The sequence below is a fragment of the Labrus mixtus genome, chromosome 3 (genome assembly GCF_963584025.1).
Source record: "Labrus mixtus chromosome 3, fLabMix1.1, whole genome shotgun sequence".
In the NCBI taxonomy this organism is placed as follows: Eukaryota; Metazoa; Chordata; class Actinopteri; order Labriformes; family Labridae; genus Labrus; species Labrus mixtus.
In genome coordinates, this window is record NC_083614.1 from 15,199,797 (window position 1) to 15,213,823 (window position 14,027).

The 14,027-nt window shown below is 41.2% G+C and overlaps 1 protein-coding gene across 1 annotated transcript; it reads right to left on the reverse strand.

The window, feature by feature from the left end:
- Nucleotides 1-1,601: 1,601 nt before the first annotated feature.
- On the reverse strand, nucleotides 1,602-13,100 carry lmx1a (LIM homeobox transcription factor 1, alpha). The gene is made up of 8 exons (XM_061033171.1): nucleotides 12,880-13,100; nucleotides 12,129-12,309; nucleotides 5,791-6,011; nucleotides 5,064-5,245; nucleotides 4,094-4,171; nucleotides 3,581-3,662; nucleotides 3,142-3,321; nucleotides 1,602-2,158 (listed from the first exon to the last, which is right to left on the reverse strand). The coding sequence occupies exons 2-8, from the start codon at nucleotides 12,305-12,307 to the stop codon at nucleotides 2,016-2,018; spliced, it is 1,065 nt and encodes a 354-aa protein (XP_060889154.1). The 5' UTR covers nucleotides 12,308-12,309; nucleotides 12,880-13,100; the 3' UTR covers nucleotides 1,602-2,015.
- Between the last annotated feature and the right edge of the window lie 927 nt (nucleotides 13,101-14,027).

A 14,027-nucleotide genomic window follows, 5' to 3' on the forward strand; every position in this document is an offset into this window, starting at 1 on the left:
GGAATTATCTTATCCAGTGTCATTAAGGGTGTGGTGAACCTTTCTTTTTGGTGCAGCAGAGTTTACTTACATTTGACCTCCGTCACATGCACTAATACAGTGGGGTCAATTGGGGAAGTGGCAAAACAATCTCTGAGATTACCGAACTCCCACAAAGTGTCCAGTTTAGCACATTTAGTGTCCTGTCACTGAGTGTTGAAGAGGTGATCTATTATCAGTGTCAGCTTAATGTGTCAGACTGGGCACGAGTCCCACATCGATTCGCTATACCCCCACCATAGCTAGAGTATATTGTACTAAATGTGCTGTACTGACACTTAAATGGATAAGCAATATGACTAAAACTTGGGAAAATTAACATTTAAAGCCTACCTATTTTAATTGAAAACGTATCTGCATAAAATGTGTGAAGTTTCAAATGTGTGCATCATTTTTGTTCTGTGCATCTTTGCCAAAAGAAAACCTACAGACTTAAAACATGCTGCAAAAGGCTAATGGAGTATCTTCAGCAAAGCGTGTGCATCTGTCTTGGCGCTGCAACAGCATGAAGCCAATTATAGCGGTTAAAAGACAGAGGGTTTGTGGCCTGTGGTTGGCACTAAGGGTGCAATAAATAACCAAACTGTTGACAGGAAACTGTTTGGCTACCATCAGAATAATAATGAGGTTATTGCTACCCGCTGTGACCGTATGATCACGCTTTGATAATTTTTTTCATGCCACCCACTGCTGATGGCAGCCATGTATGCATGCCAAGTGTGCACAGACTCGCACACAAGAGGGGGAAAGACCCCGCAGGTGACCAGTCTGGCTTTTCTTTCCAAAAGATACAAGGAAATACATTGCAATACTTCAGTGGTCACAACAAAGAGTGATTTTCCTCCTAATATGTACACTCTAGCAGACACTTAGTTGATACAGACATAAAAAAGCAGACTAAAAGAAGCACACTCTGTATACTCTGCTGCACACTTCTTGAGCTCTGGTTGGCAGTGGCATACCTCGGTGACAGACAGTTAGATTGTTCCTGACCATTGACTTGCGCTCTCTGCTCTGTAAGGTCTGATTTCATAGTGGGAAAGATGAGACGGGTCCAGGAGAGGGTTCACGGCTGGGGCAAGGAGGCACTGCATACAGTGGGGCTTCATATCTCTGTGTCACCCTGGGCATTCTCCCCTGACACAGCTTTCAGCCCCTCCGTTGTCTCGAGGGTTTTCTCAACCTCCCTCCCCAGGATCGGTGCATTCCAGCTGGGCACAGAGCCTGGGTGGTCTCCCCCTCGCCCCTCCTGTGTGCTACGACTGGAGGAAGGAAAAGGCAGAAAAATGTAGCAAGGGCCTTTGACCATGAGGAGCACAATGTGAGCGTTGATGATGTCGGTGCGGTTGTGATGCTTACCTGCCACTGACCCATACAGCTGTCACAGCCAGCCGTTTTACAATCTGATGATCCACCCAACAGCCAGGGGGAAGATGCCTGGCTGACCTGTCACCTAGATCGGACCGATAAGCACCGAGGATGGACTGACCCGGCTTTAACCCTTAGCATGAACACTCCATCCTCAGCTTGTTCTTTATATTTACGCAATACTAAATACTCGCTGCATCATAACCATTATTTATTGATCACTGATGATTCATTCAAGATTATTAGCATACACACATTGCAGGAATAAATACAAATACACACCCAAAGAGCTATTTACATTAGTAGATGCAGATATAATCTCATGACTAACATTCAAACATAGTGAGAGATGTCAGAGGTATCGTGCGTACACAGTCTGTGGGATTATAAAGCGTAAGAGGCAGTAGTGTAATCATGTTAACATGGAGGTGCACACATTATATTGCATGGCATCACAGTGTACCCATGTCCCCTTGGCAGTCATTTTGCAACCACTTCTGCACAGTACAGGCAGATACATGACGAGAACAGAGTGCTGCAAAATAAACACACACCTTCAGCAAAATGAGGGATGCAACACTTCTCACTGAGTCTGATCTTCACCACCCTCAGGAGGTGAAGTAGGATACCTGCATGGAGTAGAGGCGGTCGATAGGGGTGAGCAGAGAGGAGTCCCCCAGAGAGAGGCAGTCGCTGTCAGCTACGTGACAGAGAGGGTCTCTGTCCATGTCACCATATAGACCCTTAAAACCTATAAAAAAGACACATATTTCATCACTTGGGAATTGAGCTTTATAAAACGATCATTAGTTGATTAAAGAGGCACCTCAAACATTTTACTCTAGTTCAAGTTTATACTGTTAAAGCAGGAGTAAAATTTTGTCTGTGGGACTGAAAGGGAGCATCCTACAGTCAGAAAAAAACGAGCCTTAGTGATTTACCAAAAATTCTAAGAATCACTGAAAGGTGCTACTATGTTGCATTATTTTAAATGTCTCAGAATATCTAAGCCTCTGATTCACATGACTTTTAAGACCCAGCTATTTTGAGCTTCATAACACTGCAGAACTCCTTTAAGAAAAAAATTAAATTTGGAGAAGTTGTAAAGGTCCTTAAACATGAAAATACTGATGGACAAAAAAAAATTATAGTAACAGGGGGCTACGGAGGCTGTAGTCCTCAAGCGGGCAGCCCAGGTTCGAACCCGAGCTGTGGCTACTTTCTCGCATATTATTCCCCACTCTCTCTCTCTCTCTCTCTCTCATTTCCGACTCTATCCACTGTCCTGTCTCTTCAATAAAAGCCCCAAAAGCCCAAAAATAAATCTTAAGTGAAGTAGGTGCAACTAATAATAAAATTAAAATCCAAAACAAAGGGCCAGCAATCACCACAACCGTTGTAAAGTATACTGAATGTTCCACTTTTGCAGCTGTATTAAAGAAGAGTGGATTCTGGATGTTGTTCATGGTTTTGTTTTACTACTTCATAATGCAATATATCATGTTATATGTTATAAGTCAGATTTTATCCTCATTATTTTATCCACCTGCACCCAATGTATCAGCCAGTCAGGGCATAGGAAGCCAAGCTAAAAAGAAATATGCTGCTGTTCATTTCAAACCAATTAATCTTCTGATGATTAAAATCTTTATTTTTACATATCACAAAAGTATTGTTGAATAATACTTAAAACATGGAATTCTCCATCACTGTTCAACAGAGGTCTTTATTTACCGTAGGGGTGCATGTGATCCCCTGGCATCTGAGGAGGGGTCAAGCCCTGTCTGAAGGGGTCCATGTCATAGTCCTGCTGCTCCAGTGTGGTGAGTCCCATCTGCTGCTGCTGCTGCTGAATGTGAGTATAAGAGGACCCCAGGTGCTCCATCTCAGAGGTCAAACCACCACGGGAGGGCGCTGTGGGGCACAAGACACAGGAGAAGGTTTTCCCTGTTGCCTGTTTCAGTATCTGCTTTCAGAGATCTTTAAGGGCCTGTGCTACCGTCAACATGTTAGAACTATTCAGCCTCTTTGGATTCTATAAACTGACCTTTTATGTTTAAGAATTGAAAAAAATCTTTCATCTTATAAATTGAATATTCAATTATTTTTTTTGATATCATATCATTATTAAGTACTGAAGTTCTCCTTAAAAAAGTTTTTAAAAGTACAATACCTGTTTTATGTAATGGGTGCTCGTGCTGCTCCTGAGTCTGCTGCTGCTCTTGCTGCTGCTGCCTCCTGGCCAGTTTCTTCATCTGAAAACACACACACACAAAGTACGCATAGACTGTAAAACAGTTCCACAGTCTTTCTGCCACCCACGTGTACGAGTGTGTCCACTGAATTGCAGAGTATTAACAGTGAGGTAAAGGACATCTTTCAGTGGAGGAGGGAAACCACACATGAGCCCACTTTGTGAGGAAATATGGGCTTTAATCTGTTGTGATCTCCAGTGAGATGTCATCAGTTTCCTGTATGAACAGATAACCAGGCTGATTTCCACGCTGGCATACAAACACAGTGCCGACAGAGTCCTTTTATTAGTAGTGCATATGACTGTGTGTGTGTGTGTGTGTGTGTGTGTGTGTGTGTGTGTGTGTGTGTGTGTGTGTGTGTGTGTGTGTGCGCGTGCGTGTGTGTGTGTGTGTGTGTGTGTGTGTATATGTGAGTGTGTACTTTGTATTACTTTGGCTCTTTGGTTCTGGAACCAGACCTGCACCACCCGGACGCTCAGACCAGTCTCTGCTGCCAAGGTCTCCCTTACCTTGGATCAAGATTGGGGGCGGGTTAGAAACAGAGTAAGAGAGGAGGTCATTTGAAGGTTGAGAAGTTAGTACTACATCACCAATTTGACTGACTCAATCTGCCTCATACAAGAAGACAATTGTTTTATTTTTGTGAAATATAAATATATTAAGGGTATGACTTTTTAAATGTTCAATCATTTGGACTTTCTCTTAGTTATTTTGTCTAAATAAACTGGCAACTCTATTCAACTTCACCATTTAAAATGAATCAAGTTTTATACTCTTGTATATGATCATTTCTAAGGCTAGTCTTTATACTGTATAATGTGTGTAATATACTCATTTTAATAAGACAACGTCCTCTAGCTTTAGTGGGAGTTTTATTTCAAATGTATGAAGAAAAAAAAATCAAATTTTTTCAGAGAAATAATGTCTATGAAAATTTGAATGTGCAAAAAGTCTTAACATGGACATACAATATGAAGTGGGGAAGGGTCTTCAGCTTTGTGTATCCACATACTATTGCATTTTTGCGTGTTCAGCTGCACAGCTGTGTTAAAGACACATCCTCTAGTTTGACACTGTAATGCATACTTTACAAATAATATATTAGCAAAATCGCAACTTAAAGTATGCACAGACTCTTGTATAAATTGCCCTACCTCTTTTCAGACACTGCTGCACCTTTTAACAAAAATCATGCTGTACAGCTGTAGGTCTATGTACAGGACTAATTTTACTGTGTTTTTTAAACTGTACATAGGTATCTATTCTTATTCTTGCACAGGTTATTTACATTTTCTTCTCCCTCAGGATCATTAAAGTATCTATCTATCTATCTATCTATCTATCTATCTATCTATCTATCCTCTGCAGTAGCTCCAGACCTCCAGTTAAAGATTTTTCTACCTTTCGGCAGGGTTTGGATGAGACCTCAAAGGAGGCTTTAAAGGTCCGTCTTTGTTGAGTGGTCAGAATTGTGCGTGGCCTTTTAGGGCGCTTGCTGTCCAGATCTTCTGATCTGACTCGTCTGCCTGTAATCCTCCCAGATTCCTCTTCCTCCTCCTCCTCTTCTTCTTCATCACTTTTACCTAGAGGACAGATATGAGAACAAAAAAAAAGACAAAAAGAAAGAAAAAATGAACATGTCAAACACTCCCATTGGTTTATTATTTTTATTTTTCTTATTAATAAAGCCATTTCTTCTTGACATGTCTGAACTCTACTTTCATTTTTAACAGCTTAGAGTGACTAAAGGCTTCTGGACCACATTACATTTCTCAATGTGTGAATGGCTAGGTAGTAGAAGAAATAGTTTTAATTAACATCACACCAGGCAATTACATTTACCCTATATATATATCAATAATGTTGCCCCTTTTGTTGTTAAGTACCAGAGTATTAAACTATGCTCAGGGTGTACTTAACTCAGTGTAAGTGAGATACAATGGTACATTTATCACCTGAATACAAATATGTTTATTCAGAGTCTTTAGTCCTAACTGAAGTTTGACCTTTGAACTGTGACAGATGTATTGTTAAACTGAAAAAGATATATTTCAATTTAAAAAAGATGTCAAGACCGTGCTCACACACTCACACAAACACACACACACACACACACCTGTACCTGTACCTGTGTCCGAGGAGGCCGAGCTGGCCACACACTGGTGATAGTCGTCTCTTGCACACAGTAGCTGTCCCTCTCTAAGGATGCAGCAGTCTCCGGTCTGCAGGCGGCAGGAACAAACGCTGCAGGTGAAGCAGCGCAGGTGGAACACAGCGGCCCCAGCACGCATCACCAGCTCTGCGGGAGATACGGCCTCCGCACAGCCCCCACAGCGCACTGCAAACAGACTGCAGAGAGGGAGAGGAGGGTGGGGAGGTAACAAGGAAGTAGAATTTGTGAGAGGTCAGTAAATAGCAGTGAGTAATGCACTTGTCTGGCTCATTAGAGTTTGAGACGTGAGCCCTCATTCCTCAGTAAGAAATACTCCATGAGAAAAAAAAAGCTGGGTTGACTTAGAGAATGTTGCTGAGTCGAGCTGTCACTCAAAACAACTACCAACCTGACTTCTCCCCTCTCCTCCTCCTCCTCCCCCTACCCCGGCCATGCAGACACATACCCTCAGCATGGCGGGTGTGCATCTTAGCGCCTGGCAACCGGGACTGGTGGGCTTAGCCTCAGAGACTGTTGCCGTGGCTCCGGCTGCCGTGTCCGAGGCTGTGCTCCTGGGGAGGTGGGAGAAAAGCTCTCGCCAGGCCATGGCTCCAGGCAGAGGGGGGGGAATCAGATGTCCTGGTGGGAGAGGCTGAGCCTCCAGTCCCATGAATTATCTGCAGAATTATCCCTAAGTCTGCTTAACCAGAGCGGGACAAAGGCAGAGCCAGCCCCCGAGCAGCAGGACCATTGTCCGCTGGCTGACACCACCGCATTTTGGGGTCTGTCATGCAGGATGATGCGTCATCATTCTGGAGCTGGTGTTTGTCTCAGACCTTACTGGGTCACTAGACCAGTGAGCCCATGGCATGACAAAGTGACAGACTTTTTTAAAGCGTTTTTGTTTGCAACTAAAATTACTTTTTGTGGCCTTTTAGGGAAGTTGACATATATATAAATTGTAAATTGTTCAATATAAAAACTTTTTCTAGCAATAAAAAACATTTGAGATTAGAATGAATTAAAAAAATAAAATGAATTATGTGAAGTTTGTTTTGAATATATAATTCTGATTAACTCAGTTACTAATGCCTTTACTTGGCCTTTAAGTTTTCATCTTACATGGTCACATATGTGGTCACCTGCAGATATTACATATATACTGTATACATCTCCTTTGTAAGAAAGACTTAAATGTAAAATAATTTTGATAAATAATTTACATTTCTAAATTAAAATTTTTGTAAAAGAAAAATACTTTTTATCCCATTGTGTGACACTTACAGGGGATACTGGAGGCAATTGAATTGTAACAGGTGGCAATCATAACACACTCAATTCCTCCAATATGAAACAAGCTAGAGTGATGGCACTTTCTCTGCACATGCCCAGCAGCATTCTCTCTCTGCCTACAGAAAATGAGTGGGATTTCTTCACCAAATTTGCCAATATGGTGGGGTAATTGTGAGAATCTTACTTCTTTCATTGAATTGAATCAATATGTCTTGTTCTTAATGGTTAAACATATAGAAATAGCCTCATTAGTGCATACATTTATCTTGTAATCTGTGAGTTATGGAGGAAATGTAAAAACAACGTTGCATTGCCCCAGGTCTCCCCTATGCCAAACACTTCTAGTTTAAACTGAATTTAAGTCCACATAATACCGATAAGTGTTGTCCAAATTTTGTCTAAAAATTTCAAGTTAACTTCATGTAAAAAAATACCGCATTCTAATTTGTTTTTTGAATCTATGTAAAACAACTTTAGCACAATATTGACAACCTAACAAACCCTCTGTCTGAACATAGAGCAAACACTCAGGTTGACAGTCCCTGTCAAAGGTCTTAAGCTTCAACATCCTGAAGACAAACATTGCTCAGACCTCTCCCTGTTGCCGTGGGGTCGCTAAGGAGACACTAAAACCCCATTCCCAGCAGCTCAGGAGGGTCAGACGGGCTGCTTGACCCGTCCGAGTCGTCTGTTCCACGGCTTCAATGGTATGCGCTTTAATATGGCCAACATACCGTCTGTGGTATGTGCATTCCTGTGGCAACACAAGATGCATCAAAAAAACATTTTTACAGGAAGCATGGCGGAGGAAATACCCGGAACATTTCTCTACGATGCAGCAGAGTATACTTCATTTGATGCCTGAATGTGATGCTAATGCTAAATGACAGTGATGAACAAACCATGGGCATTAACGTTCTTGTGTTTCGAGAATCGCTTTTCCATAATGCACCTTCTCCCGTTCATCCTATTATGCCAAGTATTCCTGAGCGTTGTTAATGCAAAGGTAAGAGTAGCTCCCATACTTATGGAGCGGCTTGAGGTGTTTAATATTTCAGAGTTTCCGTTGGTGTGATTGGCGTTCAGAGACCCTGCGAGGAGAGCGGGAACACTCAGTCACGCTGGATTTAGTCATGGCAATTAGTGACACAATCATTATGGAGAAATAAGTCAGCAAAATCCTACACTCCTCACAGCCATTCTTAAGGTGGATAACTTTGAGACACTCGGACACAAACACACACATTTAGTCCAGAGATAAGCCCTCTTTTCTTATTGTCTGTGACCTCTGTGCCTACCTTTAGCAGTCTACAAACAGACTGCTGGTCCAATGGACATGCAGAGACACAGATCCTGTTTCTCGATCAGGTTAACCTGGATCATTCCCTCAACACACACACACACACACACACACACACTGACACAGAGTGTGTATCAGATACAGATCTGCGGGTCAAGTGAACTGACAGTCAGGCCGCTGATCCGACGAACAATCTGATGACCAGTCCACTAGTCACTGAACCGTTCAGCCAATCTGAATCCAAGACACCAAAACATCACATGGCAGACAGGACATTTGTAATGTGCTTTGTTACATTTCAGTTCAGTGCAGTGTGTGTATATTATTCGTATGCTGCAGGCCAATAAACTGTATGAGTTTTAGGGACAATCATGTCAGGGGTATTTCCCAATATGTCTGTTTTGCCTGAGAGAACTTTTATGCCAAAGAAACGAGTATATATCACAAAATATGTGTTCATTTTGATTATTATAATTATTTTATCACTTTATCTAAATTACAAGATTTAGTTCAGCGAGGGTGAACTACCCAATCTACCACAAACAGCCTTTTCCCTCCTTTTTAACTTTGATGCTGCACTGCAAAACTTTAAAACGCTCTTTTTTTTTTTTAGATTTAGAAGATTTATTTTGGGGTGTTTTGTGTCCTTATTGAAGAGATAGGATCAGGGAAATCAGGGAGAGAGAGCGTGGGGAATGACATGCGGGAAAGGGCCACAGGTTGGATTCGAACCTGGGCCGCCCGCTTGGAGGACTACAACCTCCATACATGGGGTGCGTGCACCAACCAATGCGCCACCAGCGCCCCTTAAGGCACAGTAATGTGAATATCAGTAATTCAACTAATCTGAACTATTGCATCCTTTACTGGAAGAGATTACGTCTGTTTATGATGCATCATTTAGCATAACTAAGGCTCTGTTGTCTGTGCAAGTTTAACAAAGACTAAAAAACAAAACTTTTTCACTGGGTGCTCCAAGGTGTCTGAGTACATTTTAAGTGATGGTCTGCCCTTCTGCAGTGTTTTGTGTTTTTTAGCCCATTCTTAATGACAATATTTGCCACTGTTGTTGTTGAGTTTGTTTATATGAAGAATTTATCTTTACTTGATTTACATTTAATTTTCTCAGATACTGGGCAGGAGTTGCTTTAAATTTGCCTCCTTCATGACAATTTAAACTCCTTTGTTCAGGATATTCACATTCTGGCAATATTGTCTTTGAGTTTCCATTAACTGGCCAAACTTGGTGGTCTACTGCCTCAAAAGCGCATGGGAAAAACACGCAGAAGATCCAGCGTGTGGTAGGAGACAAATGTTGTCACAGTATGGAATAATCGTCACTTATGAGCTGGCTTCACACTCCTCCTGGAACCTTTGAAAAGAAGGGAGGAGAACACAGTTTGCACTGCGAGAGAAACACTGGCACAGTTTTTAAAAACCCTTATGGTGGACAAAGTGGTGCTCATGTGTAATAAGGAGCCGTAACTACTCACAGGATGTAGCGGGAAGGTGGAGATGGGAGAGCTCAGAGGCAGAGCTCTGGCACCCGGCCTCCTGCTAATTGGTCAGGTCAGATAACTCACGGTCGGCTGGGCGTCGTCCCATCGCTCGACACGCGGGCTGCTGTGAGCCGAGCCATCCAGATGCCACGGCACATAACGCCAGGGCTCATGGAGCGCTCTGTCCCTCCAAAATAAGTTCACACCAGCAGCATTGTCTCTGTTGTAGGGTTGCAGCACACCTTCTGACATATGGCTCTTCTCTCCTAATTACCTCTCAGTCCACATCTCTTCTTTGTGATCTGGCCAAGCGCTTTCATCTCATGCTAAGCACTTTGAATTGTGTGCTTTTACGGGAATCTGATCAGATTTTTATTTCCCATTAAAAGCTGGTTCAAATGTTTAGTCATCCGATGCAGCACATTAAACCTAAAAAATTTGATTTATGATACATGGCTCCTCTGATAAGTTTCAGAAAACTTGGAAAACATTGATATACTACTTTAATTGTTACACTTACCCCCTAAATGTGTCACAACAGACAAATAACATTAATGCTATACCATAAATATATGTCTGTCTGTTATATTTACCAATTACGATAACGTGAAGTCTTGATCAACAGATTTGTGTTAATGTGTTAATGTGCTAGTTTGTCAGTTCCTTTTTTTATTGAGTATTTTATTTATAACATGTTCTTTTCTTTTATGTCCATGTAAAACACTTTGTGTGACATTTATGTTGTATGAGAAATTAATGTTTTGGTTTTAACTGTTATATGATGATCCTCTTTATTAATTTTATTAATTATTAATTATTTTGGAAAAATGATTATTGGTCATCAGTTTATGCAAACTCTGCTCAAAAAGGTCCATGGGCCTCAAACACTACGGCGATGTGATATTGTGGACTATTAAAGTGGTGATGAGGGAGAACATTTTGGACCACTAAGTGTAACATTTTTGTCTTGGCAGAACGAGCATCCCTAAATTGTTCAGAAATACTGAGAGCTGCTGCCTGTTATAGGTGTGCGGTTATGGTTATGGCTTTGGTTCTTGAGGTGAAAGCGTGTTTTGGAGGAGAAATGAGAGGATGAGGCAGTGGGCGGCGATGGGTGATGATGGTAGGATTGTTGGGGGGCAGGGGGGGATTCTCAGCGACAAGACCATATGTTGTCCCCAGCTTGCAGTTGCCACGCCGATGGGCCTCCAAATTTTAACACATTTTGACAATGTGTCAGTTGAGCTCTACCCCTGGTTGTGTGCTGAATGTGTGTGTGTGAAGGTGTGACTGTGTTGTTTTGTAGGTGTGTATGTGCATGTGCGTGTGTATGGATGTCCACTATGCAGTAGTGTTCTCACATTCCAGCTCCCTTGCCACCCCTTCCTCCTACAGTCACCTTCATCTATTGGTACACTGTGCCAAGTTTTCTGGCAGTCACTTAAACCATATACGCAAAAAGATTGTAACATGAACAAAAAACCATAACACAATGCTATTTTCATAAACTATAAATTACACCCAGAAGTACATATGCAAATTTGTATGAAAAGAACTATATCAAGAAATCCCATGTTTCCTCACTCTGCTCTCACACATAGGTGCGCGCGCGCACACACACACACACACACACACACACACACACTCTCTCTCACACACACACACACACACACACACACACACACACACACACATTCTTAGTCAAGGTCAAATCTGGACAAGGGTTCTGTTGTGAAAATTATCTTACTGTAATAACACAAAATAACCTTTAGGACCCCTGAGCCAAATAAATAGAATACAATTATTTAAAAATATGTCAAGCGACCAACAAGTAGTATATAACTAAATAAAAGGGCATTGTTTGACAAAGTAAGATGTTTCGCCAATGCACAATAAAGTATGGGGAGTAGCTACTGTACTTTGCAAATGTGCCAGAGCTAACACAGCATGATGACAAGACAAGAAAAAAAGACATGGACTGATTTGAATGTAACAACATTATCAGCAATTGTCCTAATAAACAGTAATTAAAATGAAACAATCTTAAACTAGTTCAATTCAATTAGGCCTACATTACCATGTAAAATCACATCTACTTCAACGGTAAAGACTCTTCACTCTGATGAAGTCAAAAATGATTTACCTATTTGTGTGTTTTGTGATTTCAGCTGTAACATCAGGACGGACAAAACAATAACTTATAAATCGAGTCCGTTACTCACTCAGCATAGTCCCTTTTGCAGTAAAGTTTATGGTCCCGCAGAAAGCAGGAGTTTGCGAGCGCGTCCCCGCACGCGGCGCACCGCACACACTCCTCGTGCCAGAGGCCGTCAGAGACTCTGAGCAGGAATCTGTCTGAGATCAGCCGGTGGCATCCGGCACACACTGCCCTCTGATCCATATCTGCAACGATGGAAATCCTTTAATAAGAACTATTTACTGATAAGCAGGACGCAGCTGAAATATTGACCTAATATGACTGGGCAGAGTTTGAAGGAGGTCATAACAATAAAATAGCCGATTTTTTTTAATTAAGCACCTTTTAAACTAGAGTTTACTAGTTGTTTTATTTTTCTAAAACATTTGCTAAATAATATACTATAATATTTTCATAGTGTAAATAAAAGGCAGGTAAACATACATGTGTGTTTTCATTCAAATGGATAGGCCTATGTGAAACGTAATGTACAGTAAACGAATTAATGAAGTTTGTGACCAACCAGCAAATAAATCGGCTAATTAAAGTTCTGAAAATCCCTTTAAAAAATCTAAAGATTACATTTTTATCAAGTTTTATCAAAAATAAAAACAATGCTAATCGTTCCAAAACGGCTACTCTAAGGAAACACTGAAATGTTTTGACTAAAGTTTTTTTTTTTTTTTTTTTAAAGTCGTTATGTTGTGAAGAAAGTTTTGGAGCAGACCTAACCTAGCGTTTTAAATGACAGTTATAAGATTTCAAGAAGCCCATACCTGTTTAACTCGAGCTTTAAGACGATAGAAAAGTATCCTGGTCCTCAGTTACCGGTTCCTCTCAGTTCTGCTGCAACTTCATGTCCGGAGCAAAAAAGCAGCGCGACCTCCCTGAGTCACTGTTATTGAGTAGGTCTATTGGTCTATCATTTATTCTATATTAGGAGTAAACAGGAACAAGAGAGAGAGAGAAAGAAAGTCCCTCCATGTGCAGGTGCCGGTTACCTCTCTCTCCCCCTCCCATCTATTTCTCTCTCTCTCCCTCACTGTCTCTCTCTCTCTCTCTCTCTCTCTCTCTCTCTAGCTCTCTCGCTCTATCTCTCTCCTCCAAAGTTGAAGAAAGTGACCAGAAACGCACATGAAAGTTGTTGTTTTTTTCCATTAGAAAACTGCTTATAGTGCTCAGGAAGTAAAGTACACCTTGAGAGGCCGGAATTATCGATAGATCGATGGATAGCCTCTACATGGATGAAAAAGGATTGTCAGATTTTGAATCGCTTAAAAAACAAATTGCTATCTTACTCGTGGTATCGTTTCACAATAAATTATTTCTCAACTAATGAAGTCCATGTTATGTATCAACACGTTCCAATCTCAACGCTGAAGAAATTGTCTTAAGTAGAACCAAACTAAATAAAGGGTCCTCTGAAGACCAAGAAACGGGGTGACATAACGTGAAATATAATATGCAAATTATTAGTAACAATATCAATACTTGAGGGTTTGACACAATTCAGGTTTCCTTTGACTGTAGTCGTTTAGAGCTTTCTCATTTGAAGCAATTATAGGCTGACTCAAAATATCGTTTGCATTGCATTGCTAGAATTGACAGTTCTTATAAAAGTCGACATTGAAAGTGTTTTAAGTATCAGTGTTAGGAAAATAACAAGCTGTCATATTCATCCGCCAATTTTCTTTTTTGTTTAGCTTTTTTCTTCATCATTAGGCTATCAAAGTTTCTGCTAACTAGGTCTTTTTGGTGATGAAGACTCCGACAGACTCGAGGATTCAGGACTCTGCACAGACGGATGGACATCAAACATGCAGTGATGCAGCATCGGTCTTTTCCTGTTCACACTCTGTGAACGCCATCTAGTGGACAAAGCCTTATTCAACCCAGAGTTATAGCCATGTTAATTCAAGCGCAT

Coding starts and splice junctions, on each gene's coding strand:
- lmx1a (XM_061033171.1), bottom strand. CDS start 12,307: ATGGATCAGAGGGCAGTGTGTGCCGGATGCCACCGGCTGATCTCAGAC. Junction 4,172..5,063: donor CATCCAAACCCTGCCGAAAG/GTAGAAAAATCT, acceptor TCTTGATCCAAG/GTAAGGGAGACCTTGGCAGC. Junction 3,663..4,093: donor TCCAGAACCAAAGAGCCAAA/GTAATACAAAGT, acceptor GTGTGTTTTCAG/ATGAAGAAACTGGCCAGGAG.